Here is a 27203-nt window from a genome sequence, read left to right on the forward strand (position 1 = left end):
TTCCTGAAGACTTCTCTTCATCTTCTTGTTCCTTTCTGGCCCACTGTTCAGCTATTATCCCACTGCTGCCATTTGGAGAATTTTATTTAATTCTCTCCTCTGTTAGATTTCCTGCCTTCTGTCTTATTTACTTTCTCATTTTAATAGATCAAATTTTCCAGTAGCTTTTTTTTTTTTTTTTAAGTTTGGGGAAGGGGAACAGGACTTTATTGGGGATCACTGTGTACTTCCAGGACTTTTTTCCAAGTCAAGTTGTTGTCCTTTTCAGTCTTAGTTGTGGAGGGCGCAGCTCAGCTCCAGGTCCAGTTGCCCTTTCTAGTTGCAGGGGGCGCTGCCCACCATCCCTTGAGGGACTCGAAACCAGCAACCTTATGGTTGAGAGGACGCGCTCCAACCAACTGAGCCATCTGGGAGCTCAGTGGCAGCTCAGCTCAAGGTGCCATGTTCAATCTTAGTTTCAGGGTGCGAAGCCCACCATCCCTTGCGGGACTCGAGGAATTGATCTGGCAACCTTGTGGTTGAGAGCCCACTGGCCCACATGGGAATCGAACCAGCAGCCTTCGGAGTTAGGAGCATGGAGCTCTAACCGCCTGAGCCACCGGGCCGGCCCTCCAGTAGCTTTTAAAGAAAGGGTACATTACAAGTAAATATTTTACCATATATTTGATTGATAATTAGACTAAGTATAGAAATCTATGTTGAAAATATTTTTATTCAGAATTTCAAAGCAGTTGGTCCATGGTTTTCTAGGGCCAGGAGTTTAACCTTTATATGAACACGATCCCCTTGCTCCCCGAGAGACTTTAACTTTTTCTCTTTATCTCTAGTGTTCTTAAATTTCAGAGTAATGTGTATATTTTTTCTTTAATTGTTCTGGCCATTCAGGGGCTCTTTCAATCTGGATGCTCATGGCTTTTAGTTCTGGGAAGTATTTCTTTGATAATTCTGTCCCCAACATTTTCTCATTTTTTAAAGCAGAATTTGGATCTTCCAAACCGATCCTCTAATTTTATCATTTTCCTCCTATAATTCTAGCTCTGTTTTTTCTTTCTTTCAATTTTTTGGGAGATTTGCTTAATTTTGTCTTCCAGTCATTGACTGAATATTTTAAATTTCTAAGAGCTGTTTGTTTTCTATTCCTTTTTTTCTTCCTTTTTCTTTTTAGTGTTTCCTGCCCTTACATCATTCTAGATAGAAGTTTATTTCTCACTTGTGTATAACGAGAGTTCAGAGGTGGGCAGTCCATGGCTGAGGCTATGTGATACCATCAATGATCGAAACTTCTGTCTTGCCTTCCCATCATCAAAGTGCCTGTATTCCATCCTTTTGGTTATCCCATGTCCTTAATGGCTACAGGGGAGAGGAAGATGGCCCCCCAGCTGAACCTATTAAGCAGGTTTCACACAACATAATGGCAAGAACTTAATCACATGGCCAAACCTCGCTAAAGTAGAGGCTGGAAAACAGGCCAACTTATTGGAGGTTGCAACATTCCCATATAAAAATGAGGAGAAAGTGGGGAATGAATGTTGAGACAAGCACCTTGAGTTGAACCTGCCACAAAACTCACATCTCAAGGTGGCCCTAAAAAAAAATCAATTTCCTAGAATTCTTCCAGCCGTGAAATAGTAGGAGTACATTTATCTTGGTACATGGCAGAATAGCTTTCAATGAAAATTATAAGGCTTCCTTTATATCAGGGGTTTCCAAACTTTTTCTTTAAGGGCCAGATAGTAAATATTTTAGGCTTTGTGGGCCAGTCTCTATCACAACTATCCAACTCTATCATTGTCGTTGGAAAGCAGCCTTAGATAATATGTAAACAAATAGGCATGGCTATGTTCAGTAAAACTACAAAAACAGGAGGACTGCCCATGGGCCCTAGCTCTCCAACCTGTTTTATATATACCACTTATGAAAGACTTAGCGCCCAAGAAGCAAAAGCATATGATTCTTTGCTTTTTTGCTCTCTTACCCTTAATGCAGTGATAGACCTGGACCCACTGGAACAAAAAAGCCGAAGGCAATTTCTGTTCACCGTGCTGAATGGACAGGATCCTGAACAAGGACGGTAAGCAGCTGCTCTCCACTTTGAAGGAAAGGAGATACTCACACAGGAATCCGGGAGTTTTAGTTTAGTTTTGTGCTGATATTGAATATTTTAACAACTTTTCAAATATTAATTGACTCGTCATGAATTTCCCATCACCTGAATTTAATTTATGTTTGTGACTGACTACCTGATAAAGTATATAATCTCAGGTTTAGTTCGTTTCTCACCCATACCAGCCGCTGACGAGTGCTTTTTTTGAGGCTGTAACTTACTTGAGTACTGATAGTGACCTACATGGAATGGATAAAATGCTTCGACATTGATATTCTAAGGTAATTTGATTCATTTCTCACCAACACAGTACCATTGCTAGTTTACCAAATGTTATGCCTCTATAACATTAATTTTATATTTAGATTTTAAAAATTATTTCTCTACAGGAAATACTTGGATTTTGATATAACTGAAGTAAATTCTAGGTCTATTATAAGTTTTAGGAAAGCCAATTGTCTTTATTGTTCCTGTAATCTGAGGATGCCTCCTTTTAGAGGTTCCAGGTGAAACACACGTGATATGCTTATACTAAAACGATTATTCATTGTTTAGCTGAAATTTGAAATTCAAATTGAAGTGGGCACCTCTTTTGGGTTTTTATTCTTTTGTTTTTGTTTTGCAAAATCTGGCAACTGTATCTCCATTCCATGTGTGGGTAAGAAATAACACGGGGCTGGTATTTTAATCCATTACTTTTCTAAAAGCCCAATAAATTTATTTGCATTTACTTTGTCTCTAGTTAGTCATAGAAAGAAAGGAGCCACTTGAAATATACAGTGACTCTGACATCAATATCACTGTAGACTTTTAAAACAGATATAAACTTACTGGTAATTTTTGGAAATGAAAAGTGATTTGGTTGTTTCCCTTCTACATTAATGTTAAATTTAGCATTTTTCTCTCTCAGAATTCCTAGAACTCTTTCATCTTTTATTCCCTTACAGTGGTAACTGCTTTCTTGTCTTTTTGTAACCTAATCAATTTTAGATTTCAATTGATTTTATCTCTGACTTCCTTTTTGCCAGTATGGCACAGTGGACAGGATATTGTCTTTGTAATCCGACAGATCTGGTTTTGAATCCTGACTCTTCCACTTACTAGCTCTGTGATGTCTGTGATGTTATTTAACTTGAAGGCTCCTCTAAGGATAAAACTGAAATAACATAGTTTCCCTAAAGTACTTGGTATTGTGTCCAGCATGTGGTCAGGATAGTTATCCCTTTCCTGGGAAAATTGGGGTGTGTGTGGGGGGGTGTCAATATTATCCCTTTGCATTGTTGAAGTTCTCGGTAATTATACAGAAACATAATCACAAATGAAGACAGCTTTATGGGCTAAGAATGTATCATTTTCAGAATTTTTTATTTTAGCTTAATCATCTTTAGCCATGATTTTAAGAGCTTGAATTTTTAGTCCTATTCTTCCTCTTAGCGTCTTCTATTAGCCACCACCATTTGCTTTTAAAAATTAATAGGATTATAAAATGTCCAGACTAGGCAAATCAAGACACAGAAAGTAGATGAGTGGTCACCAGGAGCTGAGGGAGAGGAGAATGGAGAATGACTGCTTAATGGGTATAGGATTTTTGGAGGGGAGATGAAGGTGATCTGGAGTTAGAGAGTGGTGATGGTTGTACAACATTGTGATGGTACTAAAAAATACTGAATTGTACACTTTAGAAAGGCTAAAATAATGAATTCAAGGCATGTGAATTTTATCTCAAAAAATTTAAGAGGTACCAGTTTCTGGAATTCAATATCATTCTTTGCTAGGCTAAGTCAAGATAATAATTTATGTTGCCTGCTCACTGCTCGTGAGGCACACTGTGCTGTGTGCTTGACAAGCATCATCTTTCAAGACTTACAACTCTAAGGAATATACTGTTTATATATTCATCTTGCAATTCTGTATTCCTTCCTTTTCCCTTACCCTGCTCAGGCTTGTTACCCAACTTATATTTAGAAATTGAAAACCTCTTTTTCTAACTTCTGTAATATTGTTTTTTGTGCAGCACCTCCACTGCCCATATCAAATCTTTCATCAAGATTGTAAACCAGGGCCAGCCCAGTGGCTCAGGCGGTTAGAGCTCCATGCTCCTAACCCCGAAGGTTGCCGGTTCGATTCCCACATGGGCCAGTGGGCTCTCAACCACAAGGTTACCAGTTCAATTTCTCGAGTCCCATAAGGGATGGTGGGCAGCGCCCCGCTGCAACTAGCAATGGCAACTGGACCTGGAGCTGAGCCCTCCACAACTAAGATTGAAAGGACAACTTGACTTGGAAAAAAGTCCTGGAAGTACACACTGGTCCCCAATAAAGTCCTGTACCCCTTCCCCAATAATAATAATAAAAAGATTGTAAACCATCTTACAAGAAATCTTATCTCCAGTTGTGTGTTGTTTTTTTAAATATTTTATTGGGGAAGGGGGACAGGACTTTATTGGGAAATAGGACTTTATTGGGGAACAGTGTGTACTTCCAGGACTTTTTCCAAGTCAAGTTGTCCTTTCAGTCTTAGTTGTGGAGGGCACAGCTCAGCTCCAGGTCCAGTCGCTGTTGTTAGTTGCAGAGGGTCCACCATCCCTTGTGGGACTCAAGGAGTTGAACTGGAAACGTTGTGGCTGAGAGCCCACTGGCCCATGTGGGAATCGAACCGGCAGCCTTCGGCATTAGGAGCATGGAGCTCCAACAACCTGAGCCACCGGGCTGGCCCCTTCTCTTCAGTTTTTAGACAACTTGATCAGTTACATTATCTGGAATTATAGTTCCCTCTTCTCAAGGAAGGCCTGTTTTTACTTTAAAGTATACCAACCCACTCTTTTGCTGTTGTAGTCTTGTAAAATGGAGGCAAGGGAAAAGTGATTCAGGGAAGACATTGTATAATTTATGACTACTTTTAGCGTTTTTTTTTTAAGCCTAAGGGTTATCAGGAGTGCTGAGTTAAAAGGAATGTTTTTTCCTTTAGTTTAAAGTTTACCGTGGTAAGTGATCCTATGGATGACGAAAAGAAAGAATGTGAAGAAGTGGGATATGCATATCTGGAACTGCGGCAGATCATGGAATCAGGAAGAGACATTCTAGAGCAAGCGCTAGACAGTGAGTAATAAATTTTTGTGCCTCTCAGTTCCACTTCTAAGGAAATCATCCTAATAAATACTTGTCCTGTTTTAACCTTCAGTATGTAATTACTGCTATGAAGTTGATGAGACACAAACTAGATTGAAATCCCTATACCTCTATTTATTTCTAGATCAAGAATGAAAGTAGTAAGTTGTCTGTTTCAGCCCATATACCTTATGACAACTAGAATCTATTACAAATCTCCAATGCTTGATAGGAAAATTTTGAAAAGACAAGTTCTTTTCATTTCAATTAAATTTAAACACCAGAATTTCTGACCTTTCTTAAGCATCTAAGGTTTGTAAAGGCAGCTAATGCCCCTTCTCTTTAAATGCGTTATCACATATCCAGTCTCTTAGACACCGATTCTCCTCTTTCCTCTCTCACAATATTGGTTACTAAATCTTATCTATTCAATTTCAGTGTCTTGACATCCCTACTGCTGCAAGTTTTCTGAACTAGACTCCCAGCACTGGTTTCGTCTACTCCATTTCCATCTACTGCAGCATTACTATACATTTGATTACATTCCTCTTAAACCCACTTTTAAGACTGCTGTAAGACCAACATGTTTTTAAATATATTTGCACTTGAATGCCTTTAGGTAGACCTGCTCTGTCCAGTCCTCACCACTTGTTACCTTATTCAGGTGGATGTCACACATTTACCTTAGCTGCTAGGGTGTAGTAGGCATTTAAGTTTATCCACTAGACCAGTGGTTTTCAAACTTCCAGTGTTTATAGTGTGGTGAAATTGAAGTCACAATCAGAATTTGAGGGAATAAAACCCCAAAACTGTGGAATATATCAGAGTACATTGCATAGTAGTATTTTGTGAAACTTGATTTATGTATGTTTATTGAGTCATGACATAGAATTTGTACTGATTAAAAAATTTTTTGAGGAAAACTTCTGACCAAGGGTTATAAAATTCAAACTTTGGTTGGCAGACAAGGTCCTTCATTATATTCCTCTAGTACCTTCCCAACTCTGACGTTGGGAAAATTATTTCGCCTCTCTGTGCCTGTTTCCTCAATGATGAGAAGGTTCCTATCTAATAGGATTGCCACGAGGGTTAAGGGAGTGCTGAAGGGTTAAGGGAAGGTTAAGGAAAGTGCTTAGGACGTGCTTGGCACATGGCAAGTGCCATCTCTGTTAGCTGTTTTCCAACTCTCCCAATTTCTATTCCTGTTATTTCCTAAACAAGCCATGCTCTTCCTGCCCTCCATGCCCTTTGTACATAAGGGAAATCCTCTTAAGCCTTTTCTAGTGACCTCCAAGTCCCTAAAGCCAATGAATGCTTTTCCTTTTTTTTTTTTTTTCCTAAAAGATTTATAGTAATTTCCTTATTATGGCCTCACTTCCATTCAGGCTTTAAACATGTTGGTGTGATTTTAAAAACAAAACTGCTTTCTAGCTCTGCAGCTGCCTTCTCCTTTACCACTTCAAAACTCAGCTCCTTGATATATTTGGTCTGTCAGTCCGCAGTACTACTTTGGCACCTCCTATGCTCTTCAATTAAGATCAAGTTTCTATCCACCCACACTCATTCCGGTCTTACCAATCAATTTTCCTTATCAAATCCAATTGGTTTTCTTACTCATCCTACTACTTAACCTTTCCAAACCTCTAATACCATTGCTTCTTCTCCCTTTTAAACTGTTCTCCTGTGGTTTTTAGGCCATTTTGACTGTATCACTCTGGGCGATCATTGTTTCCTTTGCAGGTTCTTTTTGAGTTTGAATGTTGGATTCCCCTGGTTCAATTCTTGGTCTTTTCCCCCCCTCCATATACTCTGTTCCTGGGTATTTGCATCCATTGTTTTAATTATAACCTAGAAATTACCTCAACTCTAAGTTTCTAGACCAGATTTGTAGTACAATCCAGACTTAGAGCAAATTAAGTCACTATTTGCGTCCCCCTAGTACCTCCCCAACTACAACCTTGTTTCTTGTGTTACCTTTCACCACCTTGTTCCCCAAGTTAGAATGGTCATCCTTAATTCCAACCTTTTCCTCACACAACATTCAACCACAAAATTCGACTTTTTACCTCTTTAAATGTTCTGAATCTGTCCCCACCTCTCCACTTATATTTTAGACCCCTTCATTTACCTCCTGAATTACTGCAACAGCCTAATTAATTGCCCTTCCTGATCTACTCATGCTCTCTTCAAATATATTCTCTAAATAATGAGTCATTTTTCTAGAACCCAAATAAGAACTGTCACTTTTAATACCTTCAGTTAAAACCAAATTCCTTAGAAGACAAACAAGGCCCTTTTTGATCTGGCCCTGGCTTATCTGCCTCGATTCATTTCTGTCACTCCTTGCAGTTTTCCAAACTTTTGTTCTCATGTCTTGGCACATGTTTAAAATATCTTTTGAGATTCAGCTTTGCGATTGTCTCCAGAAAACCTTTTCCAATTCCTCCATTCTGGGTTAGGTGCCACTGCTGTGTTCCCAAAGCACCTTGAGTTTTCATCACAGCACCTACCATATATAACTGTTTTTCTTTCTCTTCCACTAGACTCCATAAGAAATGTAGTAACTCCGTTTTAGTATCCTCAGCACCTAACATGGCAAATACCAGGTGTTTAAGTGTTTAATTAAATGCTGCTGCTGCCTGACATGTTTTTTTCCTTTCCCCACAGTTGTTAGCCCTGCAGATCAGGCCACCCCAATAGGAAGTCTGAAGGTGTCCCTTCAAGCTGCTGCTGCCTTCCATGCCATTTACAAGGAGATGACTGAAGATTTGTTTTCGTGATGAAAGAAGTGCTATTCCATTCTAAACTCTGTGAAGGAACCAAAGTAAAAAGTCTCTTATAAAGTAACTTGCTATACCATGAATTTGGTTTACTGTGATGTCTAGTATCTCTCAACCTAATGATGAGAGCTTAGACTATGAAAGTTTATTTTTGTGATACTAGCTGGATAAAGGCATTCTTTTCTAACACCTTAGTACTTTACCAGGCAAGAAGCAGGCTTGCTTTCAGGAACTGCTAAAGAATTGTCACGAAAGTTGAAATTACATAAACGAAACAACAACAAAAAAACCCCACAGTTTATTCATCTTTTAGTTCTTCCAAAATTGAAAATACCAAGTCCTACTGCTAAGGAGAAAAAAACAAACAAACAAAATCCGAGATCCCCCCCTCCTCTCTTTTAAAGTCACAGAACACAGAATGAACTGCAGTGGGACAGGTGGGTGAAGACAATCAGGAGGGGGAGGATGGCAAGATAAACTCCCCAAATACTTAAAAAGCTGTCCAACAGAACTGTGATAAATATAGGACAATGCAAGACCAGTAGAAATAAGGAGCAGCAGTGATGAGAGGCTGTGCTGTAGATGTGGCCTCCCTTCCTCTTCTCATCAGGGTATTCTAGGCCCAAGGCATGACTTGCCCCTTCCAGATTTAAATGTTGATCCTTTCAGCCTCCTCCTAGATTTCACCAGAAGCAGTGTATGAGGCACAACCATTCTTATTCAGGTATATCAGAAAAGAAACAGCGGTAATTTTGTTTCTACCAATGTACCATGTGTGAATTTGAAAGGATGAAACCAAGCCAGGGAGTGTCACTGCTTCTTATATCTTCCAAGGCAGCAGAAATACCTCAGAATCTGCATGAGGCAAGGAAGCAGGAAAACTCAGACGGAGGTGCCAGCCCGATCTGCCTCACTAGCTCAAGTTGTCTAGTTTATGACAATCAGCAAATTCCAAGAACCTGTTCTTGAGTACTGCAAAGATGGAACTTACAGAGATGTGAGGAAGGCAGGTCATGGCAGTAGGGTAGGATGGAGGCTCGAATCTGCTGGTCAAGACCCATGGTACAGGTACTTAAGGGTCACCTTGTACCAATGTCTTGGAAATACAGCTTTGAGATATCAAAGAGTAAGATGTCAGAAGCCATCGATGTCCTGGCAGAAGGTGACAGGAAGAGAGAGGAATGAAACAGTATTTATTAACAGTGGAAGCCTCTGCCCTTCTTCAAGAACACCTCCTGCCTTGCCATCTGGATGGGGCCATCGGCATGTGTCCTGGTGGGCCTGGAATTCCCCGAGTACATTGGTCCACACAAATGGCCCCCTAAACCCATAAACACAAACGGCAAAACTTCAAAAGAAAAAAAAGGAAAAATACAGTTTCTGTCATGTAAAATTTTCAGGGGTGGGCTGGAGGAAGAATGGAGCTGAGGGCCAAAGTTCAGAAGTTACTTCCTCTTTTTCTTGGGGGGTGCGGAGCTTTGTCTGGAACCACGGTTAGAGCCACGACCTGAACTGTGCACAGATGCCTTCCTCTTCCGGCTCATACTTCGACTCTGTTCTTCTTCTTCCTCATAACGACTTTCACGGTCCGCTAAATAGAAGAAAGAAGCATTATTAGCTACAGGTACCTAATACTACTGGATAGCATGGAATAGTACACAGAATGCAGTTTGGAATCAAACCTACACGTTTATCTTCTCTCAGTCACACCCGTTGTGTGATCCTGGGCAAGTGCTTAACCTTTCTGAGCCTTGGTTTGTTTATAAAATGGAAAACTGTTTTAGGATTAAATAAGGTAATCTATGCATAGGGTACAGTAGGTAATATTTCACAATGCTTGGGGTACAGTAGGTAATATTTCCTTTCATTTTTAACTTATGTTTGGTGTTTTGTTTCAGAGTAATTAAACTGGCACTGTAAAAACATTCCTAACTGGAAGAGGCGCAGAAAGTTAGACTGTTACAGGATGTAGATTTGGAAACTGAATGGCCTAGTTTGGGAGCCTTGTAAGATGATGTGCTCTTGGGGCTATGAGCCCACTGGGGGCCTGAGCAGGTGAAAAGGCATCCTGGGAGGTAGTCTTGCCTCTTGGAGAATATGGACATTCCAGACCTTGTTTTCTCCATTATTAACAACTGAAATCTGTTAAAAATTTGTGCACCAAAAAATACAACAAACAAAAAACCCCAACAAAAACATTACCTTTTCGGGCTTCTTCCTCCAGTTCATCCCAATCCTTCCCACTCTCTTCTTCACTGCCTAATGATTCCTTAGAATAGTCTAGAATGAAATTGATTAAAAATTAGTCATTAGATAGAAATGAACTGGAATGCTAGAACTCTTCTCTTCTATATAAGCAGTTTCCAGAAATGACAGTAGGAAGCCATGGAAACTTTTCCCTATGAAGACTAACCTGATTCTTCAGCTTCTGATGAGTAATCTTCGTCACTATCCTCTTCCTCTTCTTCATAGTCATCCTCTGAAGGATTAAAAGTCTCATCTTCGATTTCAGACTCTGAATCCCCTTCCTCAGCATCACTCCCCTGTGAGTTAGAGAGAAATACTATTTCCTGTTCTTTAAAAAAATATTCACTTTATTAACATAATGAATTCATTCACCCCACTTAGCACACCACCACCGGTTCCATTTTACATGACAAAAACAAAACAAAAAAAAACACAAAACCTGAGTGACCAAGAAATAAAAAGACTTATTTAAAATTACCAGTAAGGCACAATTATTACTCTAAATACCTAATTCGTATTTCTTTAAAAAAACCAAGAGTTTATTCAAGCCAAACAACATGCTGGGGAGCAAGATCTCAGATGCTCCCCTATTCATATTTCTTAAAGATTTACTTTATCTTTCCTTACCCAGGAAAATTAACTGCGGAAATACTCTTGGTAATAATGCAACATGCAGAAGTGGGAGGACTACTTTTTAGAAAATAATGTTTGCAAAATTCTCTTAAGAATTGTTTCCAAATAAATACTAAGAAATTCATTGAAAAAACAGTTTTTGTAATTTTAAGGAAATCTTTCAATGGCTACAAATGCCCCAGTTAATTTACCATTTACCTGTAAAACTAATTTGGAGAAACGATAATACAAAGATGTGTTCAGAGATTTTCCCATTTGGTCTGGTCCCTTATGTACTACTTATATGGCATTCTCCTAACTGTCCAAATGATAATGGGCAACTAGGTAGCAGAAAAGAAACCCCACACTCACGCACCTCACCCTCAGGCTCCAGGAAAGACCAGCCACCTTGTTCGAAGAAGCCCTCAGGGTCATCAACAATGGTTTTCATGATTTTAGTCCAGTTGAGGGACTGTACTCCTTCTGTATACTTTAGGTCACAGGAACTGAGAGAAATAACATTACAAGTCAAAATCAATCCTCTGTATTTTCTGAGTGTCCAGTGTCAAATGCATAATTAGCATCTCTTAAGAGAAGATAACCTTTTCTTAAATGTATGGGACCAGGTATTCTTCACACTGTGCCACCAGAACATGCCCAAATGGCTAAAATTTGGTCTCCCAAGGCACCAGCCCTCAGGTCAAAGCAGCATTCCAACTGAAACAAGTTCTATCCCTCAACCAAGTAAGTCTGAGCTCATCTCCCTCTTTTCCATTTTCTTCAGGAAGGGAGAACGCAACCAGAAGCTGGTAGTCTGTTGGAGCTGAGAGAAGCGAGGAGGCTGAGAGTGAGACTGCTAGAATTTGTGGGGCAGAGTACTGCAGGATAAAGTGATAGAGAAAACTCTGGAGATTTGCAGAGGGATTCCCTCAATTCTTCGGATGAGGACTGATCTGCACACGCATGAGAGGAAACGAACTAGAACTGGGCAAAGAAGCCTTGGAAAGTCACAGGCCACACTATTCCCAGATCTCAGAGCCAGAAATAATTCCTGTTCCTGCCAGCTTCAGTGCAAGGCCTCGTAACACACAGGGCATCAGGCAGAGTCCTCAGAAGAGCACTGCCTCAGCAGTGGGGCCAATTAGCCCTAGATTAAAGACTGTTCTGAACCAGCACTCATGACACTTGAGAACAAGTCTTGAAAGATCAAACGGAATCCAAGTAACTTAATTGTACCTTAGAATAGAATCTAAAAAAACCAAAACTTAGCACTAAAAAATGTGGAGTCACAATGTTTGGCAACCAATCACATATTACTAGGCATGTAAAGAAGCAAGAAAAAAGTCAACCAACAGAACAGATCCAGAAAAGACAAAGATGAGGGATGAAGTAGCAAATAATGTTTAACAAGCTATTATAGGGGCAGCTGGATGGCTTAGTTTGTTAGAGCGCATGCTCTGAACAGCAGGGTTGCAGGTTCGATCCCCACATGGGCCAGTGAGCTGTGCCCTCCACAACTAGATTGAAGACAATGAGCTGCCACTGAGCTGCCGGAGGGGTGGCCGATGGCTCAGTTGGTTAGAACGTGAGCTCTCAACAATAAGGTTGCAGGTTCAATTCCCCCATGGGAAGGTGGGCTGCGCTCCCTGCAACTAAAGATTGAAAACAGCAACTGGACTTGGAGCTGAGCTGCACCCTCCACAACTAGATTGAAAGAACAACAACTTGGAGCTGATGGGCTGTGGAGAAACACAGTTACCCAATACTCCCCAATAAAATTAAAAACAAAAACAAAAAGCCATTATAAATATGCTCCATATGTTCAAGAAAAAAGAGGGAAACTTGAAGATGATGGAAGAGATGAAAAAAAAAAAATTTCTATAATTCCTCTCAGGAAAAAAGGTCAGGGGGAACTGAGGAAAGAGCAAAACTGGCCAGAACACTCCCAAATATGACGAAAACAATAAAGCCCACAGATCTAAGAAGCTCAACACACCAAGCAGAATAATCATAAAGAAACCACACCAAAGCACCTCGTCATCAAACTACTGAAAACCAATGAAAAATATAAAATCTTAAAGTACCTGAGAAAAAAAGACAATCTATTCAGAGGAACAAAGAATGACAGCAGACATCAGAAACCCTGAAAGCTGGAAGGCAATTGAGCAACATCTTAAATAGTCAAAAAAATGACTGTCAACTTAGAATTTTTTTTTTAAGTGATTTTTATTTTTTATTGGGGAATATTGGGGAACAATGTGTTTCTCCAGGCCACATCAGCTCCAAGTTGTTGTCCTTTAATCTAGTTGTGGAGGGCGCAGCTCAGCTCCAAGTCTAGTTGCTGCTTTGAATCTTTAGTTGCAGGGGGTGCAGCCCACCATCCCATGCGGGAATTGAACCCACAACCTTATTGTTGAGAGCTCACACTCTAACCAACTGAGCCATCTGGCCAGCCCTCCAGCAGCTCGTAGGCAGCTCACTGTCTTCAATCTAGTTGTGGAGAGCGCAGCTCACTGGCCCATGTGGGAACCGAATTGGCAACCCTGTTGTTCAGAGGTCGTGCTCTAACCAACTGAGCAATCTGGTCACCCCTCAACTTAGAATTCTATACCCAGCAAAAACCCCTTTTAAGGAATTTGTCACCAGAAAACCTGCACCTCAAATGCTGAAGGTTTATGAGGCAAAGGAAAATTATAGCAGATAGAAGGTTGGAACTACACAGTGGAATGTAGAGCACCAGGAATGGCAAATATATGAGTAAATACAAAAGACTTTCCCTTTCATTTTGTGAATTAAAAAATAACTGTTTCAAAGCTAAAATAAATTGTGGAATTCATAGCATATGACAAGTAAAATGTCCGACAACAGCAGAAAGGACAGAAGAAGGGAAATGGAAGCCTAAGAACCTTCCAGCAGTAGTGGTATACTATCTAAATGCAGCTTATGATAAGAAGTATATGCAAACTTGAGAGCAATCATTATAAAAGCAAAACTAAGAGATGTAGCTAATCAACCAACTATGAAGATAACAGAATCATCAAATTAATTCAAAAGAAATCATAAAAAGAGGAGAAAAGCAACATAAGACAGGAAAACACACAGCAAGATAGCTTTAAACCTACCCATATTGATAATTACACTAAATGTAAACAGTTTTCAGCAATCCAATTAAAAGGTAGACATTCTTTGAGTGGATTAAAAAAAGTGAGACCCAAATATGTGTCACCTCCAAGTAAGCCATTTTAAATATAAACTAATGTAAGTTAAAAGGAAAAATACAGAAAAAAAACAGTACAAAGCGAGAAGTAATACAGTAATATTACACCAAGTAGATTTCAAACCAAGGAATATTACTGGGAATGAGAAGTCCATTTCATAATGAAGAAAAAAAAAAAAAAGGCAGTAAAATTGATAAACGTCTAGCAGAATGACCATGAAAAAGAGAAAACAAATTAACAATATTAGAAATGAAAAGGGACATTATAGATTATACAGATACTAAAGTTGATAACTTAGATAAAACAGAACAGTTTGTTGAGACGAAAGTTGATTCTAAAATCTATATAGAATAGCCAAAATAATAATAGCTAGTTTTGAAAAAGCTACAGGGGAACAACGCTACCAGATTTTAAGACTTACTATAAAGCTACAATAAACAAGACAGTATAGTATCAGTCAGGATGCACATACCAGTGGAACAGAACACAGTCCAGAAACAGACCCTCTCCCACACAGTCAATTGATTTAAAACATTTTTTGACAAAGATGCCAAGGTAATTCAATAAGCAAGGGATCATCTTTTCAACAATTGATGCTTGAATTGGTTGTGTGTTTGTGTGTGTGTGCGCATGCAAAGTATGAACCTTGACCCTTACACCACAGTAAAAATTAACTTGAAATGGATTACAGACCTAAATACTTTATGACCTAAACCTATAAAACTCTAGAAAACAGAAAATTTTTATGGCTTTGGGTTAAGCTAAATTTATTAGAGAAGGCATAAGAGCACAAATTATAAAAGAAAAAGTTGACTAAACAGATTTCAAGAAAATTTTACACTTCTGGTCTTTAAAAATATGAAGCTATCCGTAAAGGTATAAAGCAAGACAGGTAAGCAAATGAAAAGGTGCACAACATCGTTAGTCATCATGGAAATGCAAACTGAAACCACAATGAGAGTGCATCACACACCCACGATAATGGCTAATACTAAAAACACTGACAAAACCTAGTGCCGGTGAGATATGGAGCCACTACAACTCTCACATTGCAGGTCTTCCAGGCACTTTGGAAAATGATCTCATAGTTTCTTATGAAGTTAAACATAAACTTAACCCATAAACTTAAATAAACTTGACCCAGCAATCCCACTCTTAGGTCATGTACTCAAGAGAAATGAAAACAGGTCCATACAAAGACCAGTACATAATATTTATAGGAGCTATTCATTATAGCCTTCAAACGGAAACAACCCAAACATGTATTAACCGGTCAATGGGTAAAGTATGGAATATCCATAAAGTGGAATATTCCACAGTAATAAAAAGCAATGTGGTAATGATGCACAACAACTTGGATAAATTTCAAAAGCATTATGGTAAGTGAAGAATGCAAGATAAAAGATTACATCCTATATGATTCCATGTATGTAGAATTCTAGAAGAAGCAAAATGTATAGTGACGGAAAGCAGGAAGGGGGTTGTGGGGACTATTATAAAGGCGTATAGAACTTTTAGGAGTGAAGGAAATGTTAGGTAAGAGATGGTAGATGGTACATATGAGATTGTATACATTTGTTAGAACTCATCAAATCATATACGTAAATTTGTGAATTTATATTATCTGGAAATTGTACCTCAATAAAGCTGATTTGAAAAAGTCATATACATTTATACATAATATTTGTGATCCTGTATCATCTACCTGCAACACATTTCTTAGGAAAATCCTCATGGAAACCACAAATCTGTATTTTTCTCAGTTTATTACTAAACTCAACACATTTCTTAAGAGGTTACATTTATAGCACCTCCCCTTCCCAGATAATGGGGGGCAGCAGGAGCGGCAAGGGAGGGGGGAGAGGCAAAGCAAACTATGCTCCTGGGTTCTGGTACTTTCATGAGAAATACTTTTACCTGAAGTGTGAGTATATGGATGTCAAAAGCAAAAATAAGAAAAAACTTATTTATCTTTCTCATCTTTCAGTAAAAAGAGAGAACAAGAAATATGTTTCACTTTTGTAAATATTATACACGTGTATAGAGTTTTTCATGCACATATCACATAGAGTCAAAAAAATAAAGTGTGATTTTTCCTTGTGTAAGTATCCATAAACTATTGTTGGACATTCAAAAAAAGTGAATAGCTCTAACAGATCACAAAATTTCAAGTTCTGTTCTATAACTCAACCCAAAAGTCAGTCTTATCTGGATTTTTATGTACAACACACCATCCTTATATTCTGTAATATAAGGTTCCTGGAGTAAATGGAGATTGCTGGCAGATTTACGTACTTCAACCATTCCTTGATGGGGTCGAGAGAGGCGACAGGAATGGCGTTGATCATCGTCACTTTCTTGCTGTAGTCCTTGTAGACGATGACCATGTCAAAGTTCTTCAGGTGAAACTGGACCCGCTCAAAGTGAATCAGCTCCACTTCATCCAATGTCACCACAAAAGGTGGCTGTCAGGAAGGAACTGGATCATTATATAAATATCTCCCCCAAGCACTAGCATTTTCAAGTACTTTCAGAATCCAAATCACTACACAAAGGATAACTGAACTATTTTTGGGTTTTTTTGCAAGACTAATAGGGGTACGACATATTAAGGAGCCCCAGTAAAAGGATCTTCAAGATCAATATCTTCCTTTAAGAATAAATTTAAGGAAACTATGTGAAGAAACTATGAAAAAATTAAAGTGGCTTTTAAAGAAACATTTGTTCAATAAATTTTATGTCTAAGATAAGTAAATATCAAAACTGAAAATCATTAATAAGGATCTAGTTTTCAAAACACCTACCCTCCTGCTTTTTCTCTAACAATTTTCTTACTAAAAGGAGATAGACACTCACCCATTCTGTAGCATTTACCAGCGCACTACTAGTGGGCTGAAGGAGGCAGGTACTCCTGTAGGGAGCTCCATTAAATCTGAAAGAGAATAAGAAAAGAAACTCACATAAGACTGAACTAATTGCAAGAGAAACTGCTGCTGCCACAACAAACTTTTCCTACTCCCAACAACTCCAACGTACTCAGTAGACACTCATTTCCAGAGGAAGCCTTTTAGACTTAGCCACTCACCTAGGCCCTCAAAAAGTTTCAAGGGGCAATGGATGTCTCGAAGGTTATTAGTTATGAAAAAGGACATGAGGTATTAAATTATTATTAAAGAATGACCAATTTTTCTAAAAGGTAGACCAGTGAAACTTCAGGTAAAAAAAGATGGATGTGTTACCCCAAGTCCCTAAAAGGCACTTCAAATTCCAGTTCCTCCTTGGTTAGAGCCTCTACTTTCTCAATGAAGTTTTTAAAGGCTGTTTTCAGTTTGTGCCTCATTTCTCGTTCCATCTGTTGAAGAAAAAAATACTAGTTAGCTATAGCTATCACTTGTTAACAGTACATTCCTTCGAAAAGTCTTTTGTAGTCACGACCATGATACTAATGCATACACCTAATGGCACCATACAATTAACTGCAGAGCTGAGTCTGCAACCTAAGTCTAATCCATCCAAATGCCACTGCACTACACCAGCTCAGCAGATGCTTCAGTTATTCTGCAGACAGACTGAGGGGTTATTTACAAAATATAACAATTACTGACCTCAGATCTGAATCACATTCTACCTCACTACCCTGCAAATGAAATATGAAAATAAACTTCACAGACCTGCTCGGCGTAGAGGTCATCTCGGTCATGCATATGCTGATGTTTCCCCAAGTCCGTGGTGATCTCTCCCACTTCTGTGTAGAACTGCACATCTGTGTGACGCTTCTTCCCAAACATGATGGCATTCTGAGGGCAGGGAGCAGAAAGAACACAAAAGAAGTCAGAAGACTTAGGATACACAACAAAGAGGCAAAATAACAAATAAAATGTGAAAATATAAAAACATCCATGCTGGAAATGACAGCATTTATGTAAAAATAGTTAACCATTCCAGGACTCATCATAAATGACATTTGGAATGTGAAAGAGTGTAAGTTTTAAAAAGTACTTCCATTTATCAGAATGGACTTTGAAAATTATGTTGGTAATAAATTGTGCCTATAGCAAAAACTTTCTATTTCAGAAACAGGAATCTGAGACCTTAAACATTTTGGTGGTCACTGTATATCACACCAAAGGAACAAACATGCTTAGCATCTTCTAGATGTCAGGCACTGACATACCTTATTTCAAAGGAAAGCGGATGATAAGATCTCAAAGCCAATAAGTAGAAAGGTATACCTTGAGGTGAAAGTGCAAGACAATAATCATTTCTCCATCACAGGGCTGAAACAGTGCATGCTTGATGTTATTGTACAGAATATCCACTTTGTCTCCTCGAACAGATGTGAAGCGGAAACCTGAGGGTGGGGGGTGGTGGTGAAGGGAGCAGCTAATTACCAAGCAGCATCATTAAGTTAGGTCTAAAGGCACTGCATTTTGCCTGGCTGATTTGAACAGGGTCAGAGGAAGTGACAAAAATTGTACAGTTTTCCTTTCCTTCTGGCCATACAGCAATGTAAGTAGATTCCTCCCAGTATTTCCTTGTCATACTGTATTAACTCATCTGTCATTCCTACAAATGTGCCCCTGAAGACAAAGCCGTTCCCCACTCCATGTCTCCTCATGCGGACAAAGCAGCATGTGGCATCTAGCAGTCAGAAGCCAAGATTCCCTTTGAGTCTAAGATATGACGACTTTATGAAACACAACAGAAAACACATGCAGTCACTTGTAGTATTCATGCAATCACACACATGAGAGAGACAGAGAGAGAGACAGGGAGAGAGAAGTATCCATACCATTGACATGGGCCTCCAGTGACCCTTGCATCCTCTTTTGGGCAATGTTTGGACGAATGTACAGATCTTTCAGTTTGGGGTTACTCCGGTTTAGATTGATCACCAGGGAGTCTTGTTTCACAATGCCCTAAGCAGAATGAAAATTAATGTGAATCCTCATGTATCTTTTTATGTCCCCAAGCCCCACGTGTGTCCTTTTGCATAAAGGTGCTTTGTGTTCAGCCTCACCTCCTTCTCTTTCTCTTCTGCTTCCCGAGTCTTATAACGCTTCTGTACTTCTTTTATAATTCTGAAAGCATTCTGAAGGTTCAAGGCTGGTACTGTCTGTTCTCCGGGTGCCTTCATATTTGAAGCTCGGTATGTACTGTAGGAAGGAGAAAGCATTTGTTTAAGTTTTTTTCCAATAGGTCAGGTAACCTACACTCATTATTGTATTTTACAACTGGCTTACTTTACTAGCTTTTAAAAGAAACCAGTACCACTAAATGCTGAAACAATGCCTGGAAAGCTGAAAAAAAAATCTCTCCCTTTCTTCTCTCTTAAACAGAGGATGTTAAGAATGGCCAATACAGGGGTGGATGGGTGGCTCAGTTGGTTAGAGTGTGAGCTCTGGGGAACAGGGTTGCTGCTGGTTCGATTCCCACATGGGCCAGCGAGCTGCGCCCTCCACAACTAGAATGAAGCCAACCAGCTGCCACTGAGATCCCAGGTGGCCGGATGGCTCAGTTGGTTGGAGCGCATGCTCTCAACCACAAGGGATGGTGGGCTACGCCCCCTGCAACTAAGATGAAAAACAGTAACTGGACTTGGAGCTGAGCTGCACCCTCTACAACTAAGATTGAAAAGGACAACAACTTGACTTGGAGCTGATGGGTCCTGGGAAAAGCACAATGTTCCCCAATAAAGTCCTGTTCCCCTTCCCCAATAAAATCTTTAAAAAAAAAAAAAAAAAAAAAAAGAAGAAGAATGGCTAATTCATTGGATGGGGCAATCATACTCATTTTTCAAATCTGGCATAACCTCCCAAATTATCCCATTCTACACCATGAAGGAACAGACTCCAATGTGGCACACATTTCCTTGAGAGTCGACTGCAAAATGTATGTAGTAAGCATAAAGTATTTCCATGAGCATTCTAAATTATGTTCCATCCTCGACACAGCACAAAGCTTACAAGGTGATCCTACATAAGTGCCTGACGGAGGCTTTGCCATTCACTAGATGGGGGAGGACACAGCACAGAGAAAGAAAGGTTTCTGAGAGCGCCACTAGCCAGCAGGGATTTGGGGTGGTTGTTTTCCCGTGGACTCACATTTCCTTGACAAAAGTGGCTTCTGGGTTAGGAAAGATGTTGCCCTCATTCCTGCCCAGAGCACTGCCTGGGCAATAGAAGTTGATTCGCAAGTAAGTATAATCTCCTTCCACTGACATACTTATATTCTGTTCAAAGAAAGGGAAAGCATTAAAAAAAAAATAGACACACGGGATTATTTCTTTGACAAAGATCAGGAGTTACAGATATGCTAAAATTAAATTAGGAGTTGCAACCTGACTGCTAAACCTAGCCTGTAAACCTTACTCTAAATCTAATAAACTACATATTTAGTTTATCTTTTCATATGACCGAATGTGTTTCCAAAAGAATACTGAATTTTCCACGTACCTTATGCTATGTGTATAACTACAAGTTATGCTTAAAACGTTCAAGAAAAGAGAGGCAAACTATGGTCTAGACTGGATCATTTAACTTTCTACAAAGTGAATACTGGAAAGGAAGGAAAATGATAGCAGGAGATAAGGGAGATAGGGGGGAAGACTGTAAAGTGAGAAGGGTAGAGTCTGAAAAAAAGAGTGGGAGAGATGACACAAACAGAACAGCAATCTATCGCAAGCACAACTACTATTTTAAGAAACAATGTGCAGGGAATCTGATTCAATGTCAGTACCTTTATCGTGGCAATGTGAAAAGGTGTCGCTATGCCAAACACAGGCATTATTACAGTCTCATATTTCTTATCAATATAGATCTTCATTTCCCGAATATGTGGTTCCTTAGGCATCAAAGATGGGTTTTTATAGGACACATTAGATTTGCGTGCTCTGGAGTGGGGAGAAAAGTTTTTTAAAGAAATTTCTGCAAATCACACATAATCCCAAGACAATCTCACTGTTCAATGCAAACTCTTACTTCTGAATCTGCTGTTCTCCTTTTTGTTCAGTCAGCCGCCTCTTGGCTTCCTCATTGAGTTGAGCTGCCAGTTCTTTTTGATGTGCTCTTCGCTTTTCTTCTGCAGTCATCTCATTCTGGAGAAGAAAAATCCCAAGCTATCACAACATGTGAACCACATGACAGACATGAGATCAATGTAGTATACAACAGTCCTCACGCGTGTTCTTTCCGTCAGTAAGGCTGCCCGAGACCCTCTTCCCAACAGGTCCTCGGCCTCATCCTTCTCCTCCTCCTCTTCTTCTTCATCTTCATTCTATGGGGCAAAAGTCTTAATCAGAAATTCAGGTTTTAATTTTTTAACCAATATTGTTTACCTTCTTCACTATACACAAACTTCCTACACCACAAATTTATCCTCTTCCTACCTTTAGAAAAATGCCCACATTCTTTACTTTCTTCTTCACAGAAGTGAGAACAGTGGCTGGGCCATCCTAGAAAAGAGAAGTCAGACATCTGTAAGAACATTACGTTGAAAAGTTTTACTTTCTAATCTAGTATGTATGTAGCTGGGTAATGTTTTGAACCTCTGGATACTACTGTGTTTGCTGGAAAATAAGACCTAGCGGGACAATCAGCTCTAATGCGTCTTTTGGAGGAAAAAATTAATATAAGACCTGGTCTTATTTTGCTATAAGACCGGGTGTGATATGATGTGACATAAATACCGGGTCTTATTATATTAATATTGCTCTAATGTTCCAAATGACGCATTAGAGCTGATTGTCCCGCTAGGTATTATTTTCGGGAAAACACAGTATAATCTTGACAATAAATAAATATAGTTCTTAGGTGCCAGCCCCTCAGTAGGAATTGTAATGTGGGAAGCAACATTGGAATAATGATTAAGAATACAGGCTTGATTTGATACCTGGCTCAATCACTGTCTAGCTATGTAACACTTGGTAAGTTACTTAAACTTTGCTGTGCCTCAGTTTCTTTTTCTGTATATGAGGATAAGTGTATCTATTTAATAGGGTTATAGGTAAGGATTCAATGAATTAATGCGTAAAATGTGCTTCGCTTATAATAAGAACACTAAATATTTCCTATCATCATCATCTTCATCATAATCATCAAGAATCAATTCCTCTGAGGCCGGCCTGGTGGCTCAAACGGTTGGAGCTCCATGCTCCTAACATTGAAGGTTGCTGGTTCGATTCCCACATGGGCCAGTGGGCTCTCAACCACAAGGTTGCCAATTTGATTCCTTGAGTCCCGCAGGGATGGTGGGCAGCACCCCCTGCAACTGGCAACGGCAACTGGACCTGGAGCTGAGCTGCGCCCTCCACAACTAAGACAAAGGACAACAACTTGAAGCTGAATGGTACCCTCCACAACTAAGATTGAAAGGACAACTTCACTTGGGGGGGAAAAAAAACACAAAAGTCCTGGAAGCACACACTGTTCCCCAACAAAGTCCTGTCCCCCTTCCCCAATAAAAATCTTAACACACAAAAAAAAGAATCAATTCCTCTAAGTGAAAGAAACCAGTCACAAAAGACCACAAACGCACAGAGCAGGCAAATCCTTAGATAGAAAGCAGTTTAGTCGTTGTTGAGGCCTAAAGGACTTGGGGGGGAAACGGGAAACGACTTCTAATGGGTACAGGATTTCTTTTTGAGGTGATGAAAATGTTCTAAAATTAGATTGTGATGATTGCACACTTAAAATACACTTTAAGTGGGTGAGTTGTATGGTATATAAATTGAAGCTCAATAAAGCTGTTATTAAAAAAAAAAATCGGGCCGGACCGGTGGCTCAGGCGGTTAGAGCTCCATGCTCCTAACTCTGAAGGCCGCCAGCTCGATTCCCACATGGGCCAGTGGGCTGTCAACCACAAGGTTGCCTGTTCAACTCCTCGAGTCCCGCAAGGGATGGTGGGCTCCACCTCCTGCAACTAAGATTGAACACAGCACCTTGAGCTGAGCTGCCACTGAGCTCTCGGATGGCTCAGTTGGTTGGAGCGTGTCCTCTCAACCACAAGGTTGCTGGTTCGACTCCCGCAAGGGATAGTGGGCTGCGCCCCCTGCAACTAGAAACGGCAACTGGACCTGGAGCTGAGCTGTGCCCTCCACAACTAAGACTGAAAGGACAACAACTTGAAGCTGAACGGCACCCTCCACAACTAAGATCGAAAGGACAACAACTTGACTTGGAAAAAAGTCCTGGAAGTACACACTGTTCCCCAATAAAGTCCTGTTAAAAAAATAATAAATAATAACTTAAAAAAAAAAAAAATCAGTTCCATCATTAGAATCAGTTCCTGGTATTATCATTATCAATATTCAAGCGACAATGTGATAAACAATTTGGTTTAAAACATTCCCTGTACTTGGACTACACTCTCTATTCCTAGCTGTATTAGGTCTCGCTCTCACATGGATTTCTCCCATTGGCTAGCATTTAACAAAGACTTTTAAGAAAAAACCATAGGGTACAAAATAAGCCTCAAAAGTCAGTTCATCAGCACTCAAAAGTTTAAGAATCAATACACACTTCATCTACAAGCACTGTGTCACCAATGAATAGGGCATAGGTTTTCTCTTCTGGTTTCTTCCCTTCCTTGTTAGTCAGGTCTGAGAAGCCCAAATTGATGCTGAAGACCATCCCTAAAATAGCAAAACAGGAACTGGTCAATGACTGAAAGGATGGAGAAATATAAATTTTACACAGAACAGGGAGATGAAGCTAAATTATTCAAAAAAATATTTTCCTACTGCATGCATGTAAAACTCACCTTTCTTCAGTTTGTACTGATTTTTACTATTAATTACTAAAGAGCCTTCACGGAATTCAATTCCCATTCCAAACCTAGAAAGAAATGAAGAGAAACTTCAGCAACAGGCTAAAGATCTTGTACATAGGTTAAGTACAATATATTCTATTTTAACTTTTCAAGATAAGGCAGACAAACATTTTGAGTGATTTGCTGCTGCTCACAAGTCAGTTAAGGAAGAGGATTAGAGGACAGTCTTTGTGCTCTTAATATGAAAATAATATCCTAAATAAGTACCTCATGTAACATTTATTGTATCAGCCATTCTTTATTTTAGCTTATTCACCCACATTTAAAATTTAATCTTCTGGGGCCGGCCAGGTGGCTCAGGCAGTTAGAGCTCCATGCTCCTAACTCTGAAGGCTGCCGGTTCGATTCCCACATGGGCCAGTGGGCTCTCAACCACAAGATTGCCAGTTCAATTCCTCGAGTCCCACAAGGGATGGTGGGCTCTGCCCCCTGCAGCTAAGATTGAACACAGCACCTTGAGCTGAGCTGCCGATGAGCTGCTGGATGGCTCAGTTGGTTGGAGCACGGGCTCTCAACCACAAGGTTGCCAGTTCGATTCCTCGAGTCCTGCAAGGGATGGTGGGCAGCGCCTCCTGCAACTAAGATTGAACACGGCAACTTGAGCTGAGCTGCCGCTGAGCTCCTGGATGGCTCAGTTGGTTGGAGTGCGTCCTCTCAACCACAAGGTTGCCGGTTCGACTCCCGCAAGGGATGGTGGGCTGTGCCCCCTGCAACTAGAAAACATCAACTGGACCTGGAGCTGAGCTGCGCCCTCCACAACTAAGACTGAAAGGACAACAACTTGAAGCTGAATGGCACCCTCCACAACTAAGATCGAAAGGACAACAACTTGACTTGGAAAAAAGGCCTGGAAGTACTCACTGTTCCCCAATAAAGTCCTGTTCCCCTTCCCCAATTTAAAAAAAATAAAAAAATTTAATCTTCTACCGTGAAATCAGTTAAGAGTGTTCCTATAAGCTTAGCAGAGACTAACTAATAATTGAGACAGTTTTTGATGGAATGTTGATAACTAGATTCATTAAGTCACCTGGGCCAAAACTTGGTATTAGGTAAATATATTTCCCCTCATCCATCAGAGCAGTCCAGTAACTATATCCTTCAGACTAGTTTCTGTCTAAGGAGACTCCCTAGAGCTTGCTGCCCAAAACGTCTTTGATTCTGTAAAGTGTTATCAGGTATTTTCCAGGTGTTCAATTTCAAATACATTCGAGAGACACTGGATTAAGTAAAAATTCAAACGAAATTTCTTTTAAACAATAGAACATATCAGAGTACTTAATTTTTAAATGTGAGCTGAGGTGCTCTAAGAGAGGAAATATAGCATGTAACGTTTCCTAACATTTGTAATTTAAGCCTGGAATACCTATTGGCATCTACTATATTGGTCTAGAAAAATCTCCACCCCATTTCTAGAGGCAGAACTTAAATCTTTCTCATATTGTATGATAATATTATGTGTTTGGCACACAGTTAAGTTTACAAGTCCATAAAGGTTGGTTGAATGAACCTAAAAATATTTTGCCAGACCAAGGCCAGTCAAGAAAATTCACTCATGAGTGACAATGTACATCCATAGCATCTTACCCTAGGTTTTTGGTAATTTTGTTCAGTAGTTCTGGCTTTTGTTTTTTAACCACATCCATGATGGCATTATACACATCACATATCTTCACACCTAATGGCAAGACAGAAAGGGAACATTAAGTATCCTTCAGAAAATATATAACAAAATCACATTTTTTAACCAACATTTTTTCCATTTAAAGAAGTCTCCTAAAGCAGGGTTTCCCAAAGTGTGAACTAACAAAATACAGTTCCTTGCAGGAGTGGTAGGGCTTAGACATTTGTATTTTTTAAAATAATCTACCTCATCATAATTACACTATTTGAGAATCACCGACCTAAGAGACTGTGAACACCAGTTGGTTTCAGTGAAATAACTTTTTAAGTGTTGATAAATGGCAACACATTAAAATTATTACACATTTTGAAAAACAGGACTACTGAGGGGGTGAATTACTGCTAGAAGAACTCTGGCCTTAATTTTTTAGGATCTAGGATATAAATAAGTATTTCAAGCCAGAGTAGTCCAGATATGGTAGCCTCAGAGAGCTATTTATCCTCTTTAAATTACTTATGACCATGATTTCCAATAGGATTTCTCAAAATCAACTTGAGATGTCATGAAGAAAGGTTTCTGGAGGCTCTAGGTAACATGGGTGGGCTTACAAAGTTGTCTAACGATAGTAAATATAAAGTCAAATGCAGCCATTTGGGAGTGTACAATCTCAAGGCAAAAGAGGTGGTCACTTACTTAGCAGGTTTGCTATTAGTTCTGCTCTAACTAAAATTATTCCTGTCCATTCAATGTAGAATTAACATTATACATTCTGTTGTTAGAGATACTAGTTTTCAAAACTTCTCGACAGTTCTTCCAAATTTAAAAGGATCATGTCATAATCAAGTGGCATTTAGCCAAGGGATGCAAGGATGATTCAACACCCACGATTCAATCAATGTGATATTAATAGTATGAAGGATAAAAACCAGATAATCATCTCAATAGATGCAGACAAAGCATTTGACAAAATGCAACATTCACTTATAAAAACCTCTCAAGAAAGTGGGTATAAAAAGAGGGAATGTACCTCAACATAATAAAGGCCATATATGAGAAGCCCACACCTAACATACTTAACGGTGAAAAGCTGAAACCTTTTCCTCTAAGATCAGGAACAAGACAAGGATACCCTCTCTCCCTATTTTTATTCAACATAGTATTAGAAGTCCTAGCCAAAGCAATTAAGCAAGGAAAATAAATAAAAGGCATCCAAACTGGAAAGGAAGACATAAAACTGTCACTATTTATAGATGACATACCATATATAGAAAATCCAAAAAATGTTAGAATTAATAAATTCAGTAAAGTTTCAGGATACAAAATAAATATACAGAAATCTGTGGAGTTTCTATACTTTAGTAATGAACTATCATAATTAAGAAAACAATCCTATTTACAATTGCATTAAAAGAATAAAATGCCCAGGAGTAAATTTAACCAAGGAAGTGAAAAACGTGTACACTGAAAACTGTAAGACACTGAATGAAGAAACTGCAGAAGACACAAATAAATGGAAAGATATTCCACGCTCATGGACTGGAAAAAGTATCTATACTACCCAAAGAATCTACAAATTCAATGCAATCCCTATCAAGATTCCATTGGCATTTTATAAACAAATAGAACAATTCTAAAATTTGTATGGAATCACAAAAGACCCTGAACAGCCAAAGCAATCTTGAAAAA

At 39.3% G+C, this 27203-nt stretch overlaps 2 protein-coding genes across 3 annotated transcripts in view; one reads left to right on the top strand and one right to left on the bottom strand.

Moving 5' to 3' along the window:
• The window catches only part of RPGRIP1 (RPGR interacting protein 1), a 54828-nt gene extending 46837 nt beyond the window's left edge, over positions 1 to 7991 (top strand). For both annotated transcript variants that reach the window (XM_074328020.1, XM_074328021.1), the window contains 3 exons: positions 1987 to 2071; positions 5072 to 5202; positions 7879 to 7991. In XM_074328020.1, coding sequence (XP_074184121.1) covers positions 1987 to 2071; positions 5072 to 5202; positions 7879 to 7991 — 329 coding nt within the window. The remainder of the gene's footprint in view (positions 1 to 1986; positions 2072 to 5071; positions 5203 to 7878) is intronic.
• Positions 7992 to 8274: 283 nt separating this feature from the next.
• SUPT16H (SPT16 homolog, facilitates chromatin remodeling subunit) overlaps positions 8275 to 27203 on the bottom strand; it is a 37610-nt gene continuing 18681 nt past the window's right edge. Inside the window, exons 8-26 of the mRNA XM_019713561.2 lie at positions 25481 to 25571; positions 23828 to 23901; positions 23587 to 23699; positions 21456 to 21521; positions 21248 to 21343; positions 21049 to 21164; positions 20807 to 20960; positions 20173 to 20300; positions 19089 to 19224; positions 18861 to 18987; positions 18301 to 18419; positions 17740 to 17865; positions 17308 to 17420; positions 16925 to 17000; positions 16364 to 16533; positions 11227 to 11356; positions 10405 to 10534; positions 10194 to 10271; positions 8275 to 9582 (exon numbers count right to left, since the gene is read on the bottom strand). Coding sequence (XP_019569120.1) covers positions 9437 to 9582; positions 10194 to 10271; positions 10405 to 10534; positions 11227 to 11356; positions 16364 to 16533; positions 16925 to 17000; positions 17308 to 17420; positions 17740 to 17865; positions 18301 to 18419; positions 18861 to 18987; positions 19089 to 19224; positions 20173 to 20300; positions 20807 to 20960; positions 21049 to 21164; positions 21248 to 21343; positions 21456 to 21521; positions 23587 to 23699; positions 23828 to 23901; positions 25481 to 25571 — 2189 coding nt within the window. The 3' untranslated portion in view covers positions 8275 to 9436. The remainder of the gene's footprint in view (positions 9583 to 10193; positions 10272 to 10404; positions 10535 to 11226; positions 11357 to 16363; positions 16534 to 16924; positions 17001 to 17307; positions 17421 to 17739; positions 17866 to 18300; positions 18420 to 18860; positions 18988 to 19088; positions 19225 to 20172; positions 20301 to 20806; positions 20961 to 21048; positions 21165 to 21247; positions 21344 to 21455; positions 21522 to 23586; positions 23700 to 23827; positions 23902 to 25480; positions 25572 to 27203) is intronic.

Source organism: Rhinolophus sinicus, linkage group LG03 (genome assembly GCF_036562045.2).
Source record: "Rhinolophus sinicus isolate RSC01 linkage group LG03, ASM3656204v1, whole genome shotgun sequence".
Classification (NCBI taxonomy): Eukaryota; Metazoa; Chordata; class Mammalia; order Chiroptera; family Rhinolophidae; genus Rhinolophus; species Rhinolophus sinicus.